The sequence below is a fragment of the Pimephales promelas genome, chromosome 21, assembly GCF_988280905.1.
Source record: "Pimephales promelas chromosome 21, fPimPro1.hap1.1, whole genome shotgun sequence".
Taxonomy (NCBI): domain Eukaryota; kingdom Metazoa; phylum Chordata; class Actinopteri; order Cypriniformes; family Leuciscidae; genus Pimephales; species Pimephales promelas.
Window position 1 is genome coordinate 29,913,363 of NC_142789.1, and position 16,947 is coordinate 29,930,309.

At 36.4% G+C, this 16,947-nt stretch overlaps 1 protein-coding gene across 3 annotated transcripts; it reads left to right on the forward strand.

Annotated features, from left to right (window-relative positions):
* miip (migration and invasion inhibitory protein) lies at window positions 1-16,906 on the forward strand. 3 transcript variants are annotated; one of them, XM_039673865.2, is made up of 10 exons: window positions 1-82; window positions 5,034-5,238; window positions 12,184-12,374; window positions 12,587-12,674; window positions 12,757-12,868; window positions 13,068-13,144; window positions 13,246-13,372; window positions 14,638-14,734; window positions 15,783-15,914; window positions 16,549-16,906. In XM_039673865.2, the coding sequence occupies exons 2-10, from the start codon at window positions 5,169-5,171 to the stop codon at window positions 16,681-16,683; spliced, it is 1,029 nt and encodes a 342-aa protein (XP_039529799.2). In that variant the 5' UTR covers window positions 1-82; window positions 5,034-5,168; the 3' UTR covers window positions 16,684-16,906. The 3 variants fall into 3 exon arrangements, with proteins under 3 accessions (XP_039529799.2, XP_088981447.1, XP_039529797.2); XM_039673863.2 differs by lacking the exons at window positions 1-82; window positions 5,034-5,238 and adding an exon at window positions 11,230-11,728; XM_089125321.1 differs by lacking the exons at window positions 1-82; window positions 5,034-5,238; window positions 15,783-15,914 and adding an exon at window positions 11,226-11,728.
* Window positions 16,907-16,947: the final 41 nt, after the last annotated feature.

Sequence of the window (16,947 nt, forward strand, 5' to 3'; positions counted from 1 at the left end):
GGCGCTGTGGAACAGAGGGTTGGAGTGTGTGTGTGTGTGTGTGAGAGAGAGAGAGAGGGCCGAGTGCGTCAGAGAGCCACAGGTGAGCATCCGGCGGGACTCGTTTACCTCCACAGAAACAACGGGTTAATGCGCGAGCTCCCACCGAATAAGAGAATTAGGACTACACGTGATATACACATGACTAGAAATACACCGTTTCGTTTTTCCACTCTTTGACTTTTTAAAATAGTCTAAATAAATAATTCTATGACGATTAGACGACTATATATTAGTATGCATTTACTTTGATAATATGATATCATTCCTAAATGAAACGACACATTCAGTGCAAAAAAGTGAGGCGGGTGATTTAATGCATGATTTAATGCATCGATTGATTGGATTGTGAAAAGAGGTCATTGCACTACAACAATACCAGGTTTCAAAGAGTGGAGCTTGTTTAGAGGTTTTCTTTCTTTTGAATAACCTGCAATGGACCAAGAATGCATATTTAAAGGGATAGTACACTTTAAAATATATTTTTTTTGGTATGTTTTAGCTTACCTCAAAGGCATCCAAAATGTAGGTGTCTTTGTTTACACAGTAGTTTCAATTTTTATATTTTTAGGTTAAACCGTTCATGTCTGTCACTGTCAGTCATATAATGGAGGTCTATGGTCACCACCTCAAAGAGCATGCACAGAGAAGTCCAAATTAAACATGATTTAATGACTCGTAAATATGAGTACACATTGATGGTCTAAGGCACGAAACGAGCGGTTTGTGTGAGAAAACGAACAGCCACAAAGCGCCCGCGCCCTCAGATCAGATGGACGTGGCTGTGATTACAAGAGGTAAAAACGATATAAATCCTGTTCGTTTTCTCACACAAACCGCTCGTTTCGTGTCTTAGGCCATCAATGTGTACTTACCTTTACGAGTCATTAAATCATGTTTAATTTGGACTTCTCTGTGCTGCTCTTTGAGGTGGTGACCATAGACCTCCATTATATGACTGAACGGTTCGACCTAAAAATATCAAAATGTAAACTACAAAGGGCTACATCTTGGATGCCCTTGAGGTAAGCTAAAACATATCAAACATTTATTTCAAAGTGTACTATCCCTTTAAGAAAGTAAATTGACTTAAACACATTAGGCAAGCAAAGCATGAGACAGTTAATGTAGCTGATAAAAGTTAATGTAGTTGATGTTATTGTAATATTAATGCAGTCAGAAAGAGCAACAGCTTTGTTGTGATTAATTTTTAATGATAGCTTGATCCAAACAAGGGTAAATATGAACCTTCCTCTGTGTCTACAACCACATCATGACATGCATGTAATCTGTGGTTTTAGAAAAGAGTTTTTGCTTCATTTCAGAAAAGCGCTGATAAATTTCCGGCAAAATGTTTAATTTCCGGAATCATTTGATGTCTAAAGGCAAAACAATAATTATAGAAAACATTCTCATAGAAATGTGTTGCATTTTTAGTCACATTGGTTTTAAAACTCTCAGCTGCACAAGGCAAAAAATGACGTGTGCTTTTTGATTAACAATCCATTTTGATAAAAACACAAACGCATGTCTCCTGACAGTGTGTGTGTGTACGCACTATATCATTACATCATTACACTACATCATATCACTACTATTTGTATTTTGAATATATATATATATATATTTGGTAACACTTTACAATAAAGTTCATCATGAACTAAGAATGCACAATACATCTACAGCATCGTAGTTAATATTAATTTCAACATTTACTAATACGTTATGCAAAAACGTTATTTAATGCATTGTGAACTAACATGAAGATTTTTTTAACGATAACAAATATGAATAAATGCTGTAACAAATCTATTCCTCGTTGTTAGTTAATGTTAGTTCAACTAATGGTGTTCCCATATATTTGTAGTATTACACATTGCGTATAGTCCCAAACAATAAAATCAATAAAATGCCCTTATATAAGTTTAGCTTTTCTGTCGATTGCAATCAGACGTCATAAAAACTGTACATTTAGCAGTGATAAATTGTTTAAAAGAGTTTTAAAAGAAGTACAGCTAGTCACACGCTCATTTAATTTTAACTGGCATGCGTGCAATTTGCATTTATCATGCAAAGCACTTGTAAGTACAGCTCATCTGCATGTGTGCGTTAGGAGAACGATGGCTTTAGAGCTGTATCTCCTGCTGCAATGCCTCTGATCAAACAATCTAGTCAAGAAAAACCAGAAGAATCTGCATTACAATAACAACTCACAATAAAAATCAATGTGCAAAGTCCTTTTACAAACAGCTGTTCGCATCGCACATAACTCCACCTGTAAAGTACAGAAAAACTATTCCCTCCAGTTCCCACACAAAACACCCTCATGCCGGAGAACGTGAAGCGTCCGTACCTCTCTGATGATGGAGTCCGTGTTTGCCCTGTTAGGACGCCTTTCAATTTCACAAACACCCCTTCTGAGTTTGCACCCAGAGCTGGTGTGTGGTGAAATGAAGCAGCGTCCGACAGCTGGTGTCGGGAAGCTGATGTTCCTCTGACTGACTGAGTGTGTGAGTGAGTGAGGAAAATGCAGAGGAGGAGAGAGAGAAGGAGGGATGTAAAGGAGGAGGGGCGATCGAGAGACGCTTGTGCCTGATGATGGGTGTTTTTAGGAGAAATCAAGAGGGGCTTTCAGAGGAGGGTGGGATGGGCAACGATTAATCGCGATTAATCGCATCCAAAATAAAAGTTTATTGTGTAGTGTGTATAATTAATTTGTATATATAAATACTCACGCATGCATGTTGTATATATTTAAGAAAAATGTGTTATTAATATATCAAATATTTATATTAGGGCTGTCAAAACGATTAATCGCGATTAATCGCATCCAAAATAAAAGTTTCTGTTTACATAATATATGTGGGTGCACTGTGTATAATTATTTTGTATATATATATATAAAACACACATGCATGTATATTTAAGAAAAAATATTATTTATATATAAAATATTTATATTTATATATAAAATAAATTATATATAAATCTATATACAGAATATACACGAAAATATTTCTTAAATATATACAAGCATGTGTGTGTATTTATATATATATATAATAATTATACACTGTACACCCACATATATTATGTAAACACAAACTTTTATTTTTGATGCGATTGATCGCGATTAATCGTTTTGACAGCCCTAATTTATATATAATATTAGTTGTGTATAAATATATATAAAATATACATGCACATATTTCTTAAATATATACATGCATGTGTGGGTTTTTATATATACAAATTAATTATACACACACTACACAAACATGTATTATGTAAACACAAACTTTTATTTTGGATGCGATTAATCGCGATTAATCGTTGTGTGTGTGGCCTGTTAAACCCTATATGTTATGGGGACATAATGTCCCAAGATGGCAATATCCAAAATCCTTGTCCTTGTGTGGCCAATTCTGCGTCCTCGTGAGGAAAACCGCTAATAAATCATATTAAATGGTGTTGTTTTTTGAAAATGTAAAAAGTTTTGGGCTGGGTATCAATTCAGATGTTCAAATTCAATTCTATTTCGATTCGCAAGCTCTCGATTCGATTTCGATTCTCGATTCAACTATAATGAATATGTAATGCAAATCCTATATATTTATAAAAGGTGTAAGTAGGTGTAAGTTTACAAGTGGTTAATTAATACAAATAAATTCGGAGCAACAAACCTACCGGTAACAGAGCGCAGTAGTTAAACAACAAGTCTAGGCTACTAGTGAGTGTCCGTGATGAGTCTGCCCGAAAATGTGTTTCGAGATCGCCCAAAATGTCCGGGATTCGGCTTTTACGTTCTACAGTCGCCATTCATCATGTTTACTGTGGCGAGTGGGACGAATTTTTTTTAGCAATGTTAAAACGCACATCAACCGATCACTTGTTTAGCGTTCATGTAAACACTACATTCAGATTCACCAATCGCAATGAATTCAGTTAGATTGAAAGAAAAGCTGTGCATGTAAACAATGAATGACGACCGCAGAAAGCTAAAGCTGAATCCAGGTGTTCTGCCAATTTTTGCTGCCTTGTCGAAAAATGCTACCGTAGCGCGAATTGATCACAGAATGCCGATTAAAGTCGTATGAAATACAATTATAATACAATTCTAAGTTATGAGTAGCTACTGTTTACTGTAGACTACTGTTTTTATTTTTAAAACGGTGTGAAAAGTAAAAATTATCATAAAATATTCATCTTTGACTTGTCAAAGTACATGTTCTGACAATTCATGCTACCCATCGAGATTTGCTACTTACCAGTTATGCGCATGTGCAGACTCCGTTTTTTTTTTATTTTATTTTTTTTTTTTACAAAAGGTATATTTTCCTTTAAAAAATGCTTACTATCATATAAATATTTGTACGGTCAGCCAGCTGACAAACAATAACTGAAAGTTTCAGTTACTATGAGGAAAGGTGTACTTTGACAAGTCAAAGATGAATATTTTATGATAATTTTTACTTTTTAAAAATAAAAACAGTAGTCTACAGTATACAGTTGCTACTCATAACTTAGAATTGTATTATAATTGTATTTCATACGACTTTAATCGGCATTCTGTGATCAATTCGCGCTACGGTAGCATTTTTCGACAAGGCAGCAAAAATCGGCAGAACACCTGGAAAAAGAGGACGGTAACCCCGACTACTCAGCTTTCTCCACAGAACAAGAGCCTGCGAGCTACTGACTGCAGACAAAAAAATCATTGAATAATTGCGTCATCTGAGGATTTTGACGGTTTTCTGACAAAAAAATACATAAATCTCTCGTCTCAGGGGGGGTGAGGGTGGAGAGCACGGTAATTCGAAAATACTACAGGTTTTCTACTAATACAAAGCTTAATGCTAAATCCTGAAGTATCCCTTTAAGACCAAAGCTATAATTCTAAGCAATTCACAAACTAATTGGCCGAACAAAAAGTTAAGTTGTGATTACAGGGTGTACTTTGACTGATGGCCTCTCGCCGTCTCCTTGTTTTGCAGCTTGTCTGATGAGTTCAATTCGAGCTGTAAATCTCCTGAAGGGAACATCAGGATTGGAACGAGTGTGTGATGGAGGGCAGGTCGCCACACCATGACCAAGGCTCATGAATCTGCCAAGAGCTGCTCGCACAAAAGATGGACGTCTTCAGCATTCGTGTCGCTCACCCCCAGCAAGCAATTCTTTATCTTAACTCAAGCCATCATAGTAAGTCGCATTGATTTGTTATGTTAATTGGGGGATTTTGTGCATATACTATCACCTAATACGGAAATGCATGTGGTCATGTAAAAAAAAACTGGCTCATTTGAACATAAATTTGTAGTGTAGTATAATACGTCAAGTGCAAATAGTTCAAATAACATCATGCATGCATGTATTGATCAAAACATAATTGAATGCAGCCAAAAAAGGTTATACAAATGTACGAACACACACACGGTTTGTTTTTAAAATAACATAATGTGCATAATTACAGGCAAAAGGTTTGATATAACATTCATTTAGACAAGTTATGTGTTTTTATGTTTGTTCGAATCACTAACCCTTGTAATAAACTTCATTGCATAACTCGTCCTGAATCATTTGTGCTATGACACTATATATAATAATATAACAAACTAATATGTTGCACCCTAGCAACCACATAGTAATACCCCGGCAACCATAACATCCTTGATGCTGATGAGTTTTACAAGCACGCAGCACTCACATTTTCTCTGGAAAATGTCCAAATCCAGTTTGATTGTCACCATTTAAACCGCATTTGCCTGAGTGTTGACATTCAGAAGCTGGACAGTACACTGATTTCCTGGAACCAAGATGCATGCTTGCTTATTAAACGTACATTTCCAAGAAGTGTCGTTCGCCTTTGCACTTTAATCTTCTGTAGCTCACTAACCTCTTATTAAAATAAAACCTCTCCTGCATATAGGCTTTAATGTGAAGTTGTAGCTGAATCGTGAACCTGCGGCCTCTAATGCGACACGAAGCAGAGATGAATGCTCTTGGTCTCAGATGTCTGCTTGCACTTATTACGGGCTTCATGGCTTGTCATTTGAATGCTCAGGCACCTGCAGGCAGACCGAGGACTCGGCTCTTCTTGGCAAAACGTGTCTAATTGTGTACCAGTGCAGGGAGAACAAATTCAGTCATTAGAGATTTATTTGCCATGCTGTGTAAGACCGGGGATTGAGTTCGCTCAGGTAAATACTTCACTGTCTCAATGATTAGGAACAGAGAAAAAAAACAAGCTTTAAAAGCTTTTTAATTAAGCTCTTAAGGCGGAACTCGTATCTTAAAAGAGCAGCTTAGCTGATATTTGTTAAAAGTCCATTATTTAAATGAGCTTTCTGCTGATGAACTAATATTTATTGCAATGATATTTGGTTTTCTGAGTAATGCTTGTTCTTTTAAATAATACAGTCTGGTTGTTAAATAATACAATAATGCATGTAAAATAGTTTTTGTTTATTGTGACATGTTGATTTGAATTGTTCAAAAATGAATAATTCGATGCTTATTGCTTTTCATTAATATGTTTTTTTTATTATGTGTTCAGATTTGCACAATTCGGATGTGTTATTTTCTAGAGCCAGGCAGATATTATCGGCCGATATTAGGCATTTTCCAAAGTATCGGTATCGGCGGTTATAATGGCCGATAAATGAATATTTCAAAAATAAAATAAAAACGGACGAAACACGCTTGAACCATGTCATGAGTGTTGGAGTTGTATAGTTTGTCCACCAGAGGGCGCTCTACACCGTTCCTGTTGGCAACACTCGTTGAGTTGGTCATCTGAGAACATCCGCATCAGTTCTCTGAACTCAAATAAGCATGACAACATTTGTGACTAATCATCTCCAGTTTAAAAAAATAAATAAATAAAATATCGGCCGATATATCGGAATATCGGATTTTAAAACCCAAAAATATTTGTATCGGTATCGGCCTTCAAAATCCTTTAACGGTCGGGCTCTTAATATTTTCTCACGCAAGTCCCTTCCCACATTTTTTTTCCCAATTGGATGTGTTTCATTTAGAAATGCTAAATGAAAAATCCATCATGAAATGCATCAAAAAATCGTTATCGGAGGATTTTTTCCAGACAAAAAAATACATAAATCTCCGTCTCAGGGGGATATGAGGGTGTAAAGTACGGTAATTTGAAAATACTACAGGTTTTCTACTAATACAAAGCTTAATGCTAAATCCTGAAGTATCTCTTTAAGTAATATGCTTACTTTCGCAGGCAGCACTAAAATGAATGCATTTGAAAGCTATATATATATATATATTTGCAGAGCTGAGCATAGACACACTCATCTTGTTTCTATATCCATGTAAACCTGAGTAGGGATCACCCTGCAGACGTTCATCATCTTTAATGGACGACCGTAATTAGCAGCCATTCACCCATGTTCCCTATTGTGAGCTAAAGGTTGTTCTCCTTCTATTCTGGTCTCTAGCATTTATCCCTCGACTTGTGTTATGATGGGCTAACTGATATGGACAGCTGGGCAGTTCTGCACCAGTGCTGATCATCGCCACCGGTGGCTGTGGCTTTCTCTAATATCAGCTAATTACAGTGGTTAATCAGGCTGGTAATGAGTATGGGCATCATGCCATTTCAATCTGACACTGGTGGGAGTGAAGCTCACTTCCCTGCCAAGCTGATGTCAGTTCCTGCCAGCTCCCGACTGCGCTGCGCTCTTCAGTCCACCTGGGCTGTGAATAATGAGAGGCCAGCGGACATTAACCTGCGCTGCTCTTCCAGATTTGGACTATACCTCTGTTTAACAGGTGTTGTCTGGTGAAATACAGACAGATTTATTCTGCTTCATTGTAATACTATTAATAAACCACATCATTCTAAGTGTTAAACATCATAACTCAAGCAGAGCAGCAACACACACACATGTTGTGTTTTCACGTATTATGGAGACTTTTCATAGTGATTTTTATGCTTTACAAGTTCTGGGCAAAAAAAATCGATTTTCGATTAATTATATTTTTCTTAAATTGGGTCGATTCTCAACGGCCACGAATCGTTTTTTTTCTAAATTCAGGGCTCACGGTTTTTTTATAGAACCTTTTCGAGAACCATAGGGTTCTATATAGAACGTTTTTGACATAAATGTTCTGAATCGAGAACCATAGGGTTCTATATAGAACCTTTTTGGCATAAATGTTCTGAATCGAGAACCATAGAGTTCTATATAGAACCTTTTTGGCATAAATGTTCTGAGCCGAGAACCATAGGGTTTAATATAGAACCTTTTTGGCATAAATGTTCTGAATCGAGAACCATAGGGTTCTATATAGAATCTTTTTGGCATAAATGTCCGGAGTCGAGAAACATAGGGTTCTATATAGAACCTTTTTGGCATAAATGTTCTGAATCGAGCACCATAGGGTTCTATATAGAACCTTTTTGCCATAAATGTTCAGAGTCAAGAAACATAGGGATTAATATAGAACCTTTTTGGCATAAATGTTCTGAATCGAGACCCATAGGGTTTAATATAGAACCTGTTTGGCATAAATGTTCTGAATCGAGAACCATAGGGTTCTATATAGAACCTTTTTGGCATAAATGTTCTGAATTGAGAACCATAGGGTTCTGTATAGAACCTTTTTGGCATAAATGTTCTGAATCGAGAACCATAGGGTTCTTTTTTGGCATAAATGTTCAGAGTCAAGAAACATAGGGTTCTATATAGAACCTTTTGGCATAAATTTTCAGAGTCAAGAAACATAGGGTTATATATAGAACCTTTTTGGCATAAATGTTCAGAGTCAAGAAACATAGGGTTCTAATCTATATAGAACCTTTTTGGCATAAATGTTCTGATTCGAAAACCATAGGGTTCTATATAGAACCTTTTTGGCATTAATGTTCTGATTCGAGAACCATAGGGTTCTATATAGAACCTTTTTGGCATAAATGTTCTGAGCCGAGAACCATAGGGTTCTATATAGAACCTTTTTGGCATTAATGTTCTGATTCGAGAACCATAGGGTTCTATATAGAACCTTTTTGGCATAAATGTTCTGAGCCGAGAACCATAGGGTTTAATATAGAACCTTTTTGGCATAAATGTTCTGAGCCGAGAACCATAGGGTTCTATATAGAACCTTTTTAGCATAAATGTTCTGAGCCGAGAACCATAGGCTTCTATATAGAACCTTTTTGGCATAAATGTTCTGAGCCGAGAACCATAGATAGGGTTTAATATAGAACCTTTTTTTTTTCTAAAAGTGACCACAGGAAATGTATCTCAGAAGGGTTTTGCCGTTAACCAGACTGATCCAAAGTGACTCCAATTCTCCTAGTACAACGAAGTGCTTTGCTCAAGTTCTCAGGGTCTCAACCCACAACACTCGGGTTATTAGCCAGGATCTTGAACCGCTAAGCTGCACTTCCCAAAAGTGCCTTGCAGTAGCACTTTTAATCACATGCACAACAAAATAATTATGCTGTACTTTAGGCGTCCGCTAACCTGTTATTACTGCCCATGTTTCCAAGGCAATGCGAGGAAGTGCATGAATTCCCTCGTGTAGAGGTTGACCCCTCTTCGGAAAATGGATGTTGTGGATTTTTCTTTAGCATCATTACAGCCACTTTACTGTTGTTTTATACTGCAGTGAAGTGATTTTGATAATGCCAAACCGTTAGACCTTGTTGCCCTGCATGTGCTAGATTCATCAGCACTCGGCTGGAGTCTTCATCTACCAGACTAATCCGTCTTATCTTAATAACATCCAGCATCTATCTGGCACATTGCAGAAACAATCGACCCGAAGTGCTCTTTTATCAGTGCATTCACAGCCTGTTCAATATCAGGATACCTGCTCTACACCTGCTGATCTTATCGGGTTGACTCGACTTTTTCACTCTCACGACACGAGTTCACATTTTCATGCTAAATCTTCTGTTATGTCTTGAAATTCATATTTAATATTCGAGCATGCATTCTAAACCAGTTAAGATTTCAGCCCGTCTTATATACGTACATAATAGAGGCCTACAGAAATTCAGGCATTCGCATGTTGTCTAATTTGCCAAATACTGCCCTCTGTTGGAATATCTCCCTGATACACATGCAAATAATTCACAATCACATTAGATTGTGAATATAATTAGTTTAACTGATATGTTTTCTTATGTTTGTGACTACAACCTATTTTGAATTATTCCACTATTTACATCTTGCCCATGCACATCATGTTTGTTTTTCTCCCAGTAGCCGTGATAAATGATCCCTCATTAATGAGCTATGAAGTATTCAAGCAGCATGCATTAATTGTCCACAGCACAAACTGTGAAGCGAGAAATTATAGGGACGGTTAGAGGTGACCTGACTCCTCGACCAGCACCGTTTAAAGTTAATGGGATGCAACACAACAGTGCAGTGGTCAGTCTAATGACATTGCACTTGCCTGGACACATTAGAAACGTGCTCTGAATATGGAGAGCTACTGCGCCTACACTAGCCTGCACTGCACCCATATCATTACTGTCCTCACATGCTGTGCTTTGATCACTGACATTATGTCTGGACAACACTAACACTTAAGAATCAAAACACAAGAACAATAAACGGACGCACAAATAAATATGAATGAGAGAGATTTCAAACAAATGCAAAAATGAGTGTATTGCCAGTGCTGTAGGCTTGAAGCCTCTAATTTTCTTTTGATTGTGGTGAACGAGGATTTATTTAAATTGATCTCATAAAATCATACTGGCAGATGCTGACATTTCCCCAAAAAAATGAATAATAGAAACTCAATAAAAAGAATAAAGAGAGTTGAATGTATTTAGCCCTACTTTTGTATTTCTTCTGGGGTTTTTTTTCTGTGGCTCTTACAAAATAAAATGTAATTTTTCACATTTTACTGTTGTGCATTTCTTAAATAAATAAACGATAGACAGATAGATAGATAGATAGATAGATAGATAGATAGATAGATAGACAGACAGACAGACAGACAGATAGACAGACAGACAGACAGATAGATAGATAGATAGATAGATAGATAGATAGATAGATAGATAGATAGATAGATAGATAGATAGATAGATAGATAGATAGATAGATAGATAGATAGATAGATAGATAGATAGATAGATAGATAGATAGATATTGTTGTCCCTTTAAATAAGCCCACTGGTCACACAGAGATGCATTATGGGAAATGTCCGGAGCCAATCACTGTTCTCCGTGCACTGTTTGAGTTTGACCGGTTTACGCTTGTGGCGGAAGTTTAGAATCTATTTTTATTGTAGCATATTTCACAGTCACACAACATGGTTTGATAAACTAGAATTTCTTTTCCAAAGAGGTAAATGTACCCGATGTAGTGTGTTTAATCTGTTCCACATCTGACTCAATCGCACGCTGGAGGTTTTTAACTCGTTGCTATGGCGACGCAATGGCCGCGCTCGAGCAGATAGACGGTTTACGAAAGCAGAACAAAGATTTACTGAAGAAACTGAAGAAACAGACCGAAAAACTCCATAAACTGACTCTCTCATGGCCGGACGAGGAAGACCAAAGTCACCGCTCGGTGGACGAAGCGTTTAACGTCGAGATTGTCCCGCGTCGAGCGCCTTTAACGGAGAGAAACGGAGCGCGTGCGGCGCGAGCTTCATCATCTTTTTCTTCACAGAAAACCGTCAAAATATCCGGTCAGAACATTAAACTTCTTATCCAGATTAATAACGATGGTCTCTTTTAAGATGTGTGAGGTGTTGTTTACAACTTATGGGCTCCTTGTAAAGTGTATGGGTAACTTATCTGTAAATAGTATATTTAAATAATTTGCTTACGTTACCTTTAGTCTTTAATAGACGTCATGTTCGTGTATATTTAATCTTGTTTAAAAGGCCCTGAATGTCTTTTGGTTCCTGTCATATAGTTATAGATAGAAATTTAAGAAATCATAGAAAAAAATCGATCATTATTACAGTTTTTTCTTTATTTTTGATCATAAATGCTGCCTTGATGAGCAAATAGAGCATAATGAGTACTCTCTCTCTCTCTCTATATATATATATATATATATATATATATATATGTGTGTGTATGTATGTGTCTGTGTGTGTTATCACATTTTGCTGATAAAATGTCTTTGTATCTTCAGATGAACAACTTTCTGAACATCACGAAGACCCCACGCCGGACCAACATAAACCAAAACACAAGCAAAGCTCAGAGAGGAGCACGTACAGCACACTACTGTTGGACACAGGCAACAGTCGCTGGATGGGACAGAGCCGATCTGTGAGGCTGAAGCTGCCCAAATCTGCACCCCTCACAGCGGATAGTCACCAGGTGTGTGTCCTTCAGCATCGAGAATTTCAAACTGAATAGTGCACGGTAAAAAGGGAAAAACAGGTTACTTAATCTAATGGAGATCTGATGGTTTATAAAGATTTACAAAGAAGTGAAAAAAGCACCTACAAAGAAAAATCCCCATGTGTGACCGAGTGTTTTCATTTCAAGAGTACCAGATGTGTATTGTGTATTTTTCCTTGGGACTGCAGAGTGAGACTGACAGCGCAACGACTGCTGGACTGGAGACTGTATCAGAGAGACACATACAGCCTTTACTAGGCTATGATTGGATAGCAGGTAAGTTCTTTGAATAATTACAGTTTTCCGGTGCAGGTGCTGTTTGAAAACCAGTAAACCGCTTGGTTTGATTTGTTTGTAGGCCTCCTGGACGCCGAGAGCTCTCTTGCCGATCGCTCTGAGCAGTTCTTCAGCGAGCTCCGCAGCTTCCGTCAGGTCAACCGAGATGAGTGCATCAACGACTTGTTATCAGGGTCGGTCTTTATCTGTAAAACTGTAATACGATGAAACCGTGATAAATAACGAGTTATTGCATAATCCAATGAAGGTTAGATGTGTAAAACCACCTAACCATGGTAAAATCACTATAACACGTGGCCATAATTCGGAGACATCTCAAGTCTTCCTTGTCAAAAGTTGTTTTGATTATGCAAATGCTGTTCTTTCTCACAGGCTTCCATCTGTTGCTGATCTTGTGTCTTCCACATTTGATGGCGAGGAGCCGCAGACGCCTGCAGACACACATCAGTGTAAGAGATCTGCTGATTAGTGTTTCACAACATCCCTTTTGCACGTCATGAAGGTACTAGAAAATTGAAGTGTTCGTTTTCATTCGGCCTTCGGTCCACAGGCACGTTCTGCTACAGGATAAACAGCCGACTGTTTGCGGATCCGCTGGACGCACGGGCCGCCTGTCCAGTGTGCAAGATGCCCAAATCTGAACACCCTCACACTGAAACAGAGCCTGCTTTAATCAGGTGAACACAGCAAAGTGTTTATGCAATGTCTTTTTAACACTAAGTATGGGGTCAGATTTTTTTTTAAGCTAATACTTAATTCAGCAAGGATGCATTAAACTGATCAAAGTGACTACAGACATTTATGATGTTACAAAAGAATTCAATATCAATATTGTAGAGACTGGGGGTCTATCTGAGAATTTGGGGGATTTGCATATCATAATTAATAATTCATGATTGATAATTATTCATACAGGTTTGGATCAGATAAGTCTTACGTTTTATTAAATCTCCCGATAAGGGATGATGTTATTTTGCATGCATGCATGCATGTGTATCTTGGTAATTAACCACAAGTTGATTGCAATTGATTACACAGATCACGTTTTACAAATAGGTAAAAATGAATTTGCTCAATTGTCAGAATAATAATTGTCTTTTCAAAACGTATTAATTTTTAAGCTAATACTTGATTTTTTTTTTAAGCTAATACTTAATTCAGGAAGGATGCATAAAACTGATCAAAGTGACTACAGACATTTATGATGTTACAAAAGTTACAATATTGATAATAATAGTAAATGTTTCTTGAGCAGCAAAGATGATTTCCTGAAGCATCAAGTAATGATGCTGAAAATTCAGCACCGGAATAAATTACATTTGAAAAGTTATTCAAATTGAAAATATTTCTTTTAATTGATTATAATATTTCACAATATTACTGTTTTTACTGTATTTTGTATCGAATAAGAGACTTCTTTTAAAAAGAGAACTTTTGAACTGTAGTGTTTCATACAAAAATCTAAAATAGTTTAGATAGTTGTTTAGTTAAATTGTTTTTAAAGGGCAATAACAAATTAAGATGTCTGAACATTATGAAATAGAAAAATGCCATTTTCTTTAGACTGTAAAAAAATATTGTTGGTTTAACTTGAAAAAGTAAGTAACCTGGTTGCCTTAAAATTTTAAGTTGGTTGAACTGGAAAAAGTGAGTTAATACAATGAAGGAGATTAATTTAATCATCAGAAACTCAAAATAATAAGTTATCTGAACTAAATAAATTATTTAAGTTGATTTGACAAAAGAACAAATGTTGTGGTAACAAATCTTGAAGTGGTTTGGAAATAATATTTATACCATAAAAAACAAAACAAAAAAACAATTGTAGACAGAAATGAATGTGCATTAGACATTATAGCTCATAAAAATTGCCGTTTCGAAGACTTGATTCATATTACTCTGTGAATGAGCATCAGTATCTGACTGTCTCTGTTTGTTTCAGGGTCAGTATTCCTCGCTCAACTCTGCTGCCAGCTCACCAATACAAAGCCCATCGCCGCTGCAGTTTTGATTCCTCTGACAGTCTGAGTTTGCCCTCGGTGAGTTTCATTTTGGGAAATCAACACACACACACACATATATATATATATATATATACACGGTACCTGTCAAAAGTTTGAACACGTTACAAAGAAAATGCTCAAGAAACATTACATTTACATTTAGTCATTTAGCAGACGCTTTTATCCAAAGCGACTGAGGACTAAACCAAGCAAGTCGTCGCAAAGAGGCAAAAACAACGCAAGTGCTCAAAATACAAAGCTTAGGCGTAGTATAAGCCAGATAAGCAAGGATTTAAAAGAAAAGGTTTTTTTTTATTATTATTATCATGTTAAGTGCTCACGGAAGAGACAAGTTTTTAGTTGTCTTTTAAATGCTGACAGTGATTCAGGGAAACATTTCTGATTATTATCAATGTGCACATGTTTTTTCAGGATTCTTTGATGAATAGAAAGTTCAGTGAATAGCATTTATTAATGTATTTACCGTAAGCAATTCATTCATGTCTTCTATGAAGACATAGATGTCTTCACTGTCTTTTTGATCAATTAAATTAATTGACAGGAATAAAAGTAAAGTATAATTTTGTGTTTTTTTTTTATCTTACTTACCACAAATGTTTAAACAGAATCATTGTTTCCACAAAAATGAGAAGCCGTAAATAAAACTTAAAATCGTCATATTAGAGTGATTTCTGAAGGATCATGTGACTGAAGGCTGGAGGAATGATGATAAATTCGTCTTTGATCACAGGAATAAATTACATTTTTAAATCTATTAAAATAGAAAACAGTTCTCTTAATTAATATAGTAATATTCTGTGTTTTTGTTTAAATAATTGCAGCCTTGGTGAAGATAAAAGACTTCTTTCAAAAACATTTAAAAAAATAAAGTTTCAAAACATTTTTACAGGTATCAACCAAAGCTATTGTATGATTAATATTTGGCTTTTGAGATGTGCCTGTCAGCTTTATTAATGGATGATTCACATCATGATTGATCATTTTTGTATCACAATGACACATCATTATGATGCTTATGAACCTCTGCTAACTATTTATTCTCATGCACATATGAATTTTCCAGCACTGTTTGTCCGGGTGGTCCAACCCCACCCTGAGCTCTGGCTCTCAGATGAGCAGTCTGGATCTGCGGGGCTCAATGGCCAAACATGCGGCCTCGAGAGGCTCATCCTCATCCTGGCTTGACCATAAACTGGTGAGACATTATAGAGAGCACAGTCCAGGTGTTAAGAGACCATTGCAGATACTACATATTAATAGTTGTTAATTATTAATGGCATTTCAATATCACTTTATATGAACAGTAGTGTTGATCATATGTGTTTTATCTAACTGTTAATGTCTGTTTCATAATGCAACTGCTTTAATGGCAACAGCTGTTTTATATTCATCATGTATCATGCAAATCAGTTAATGCATATCAAGTTTACTTGTTGTAAGTCGCTTTGGATAAAAGCGTCTGCTAAATGACTAAATGTAAATGTGTGCTTTACAGTCTGTTAACAGACAGAGATGATGATATCTAATGTAGTTTCCTGGGAAATCCTGAAAGAAAAAAAAAACATCTCACCGTATTTAGAGATCTGACTGTTTTCCTTTGAATGGCCAATGACTAAAAATGTTTTTGCATTTGTTTTTTACATTTGACTAAAATCATTGGGAATTTTTTGCGTCAAATCTGTAATGTTTGTTCCTATGAATCTTAAAATATCACATTTGCATATGCATGTTAGAGTGCAAAAAACTACAAGGATTAAGAATAACATGGCTTTGTCTGTGTCAGCTCAATATTTTTGCTAACTTTAAATCACTTTTAATCATATTTTTAGGATTCATCCCTGCCCTTTACATCAAGACACCAGGATGACCAGCTTCAAAACGTGTCTCGTTTGCCACGATATGCCTTTCAGCATTTAGACCCAAAGAGGCCAGAACCTCACAGCCGTTCTTACGCACTTTACTGACGTCTCTGCAAAGTTGCATTCAAAAAGGAGCAACGCATGAATGTGTTTGCGTCCAGTGGATTTCCTGGATTTACCGAAACGAGTGCTTGTGAACAAGTTGCTTTTTTGTATGTGTAATAATGAAAACCATGAATCATTTCAGTGTATCACTTCTACCCTTGGTGATGTTCGCTTGTTTTGTTCTAAATTTCAAATAAAGAAATGAAATGGTTTTGAAATGAAATGGTTTTCAATCGGTGAGTCTATTAATGTTCGCTGAAGTGA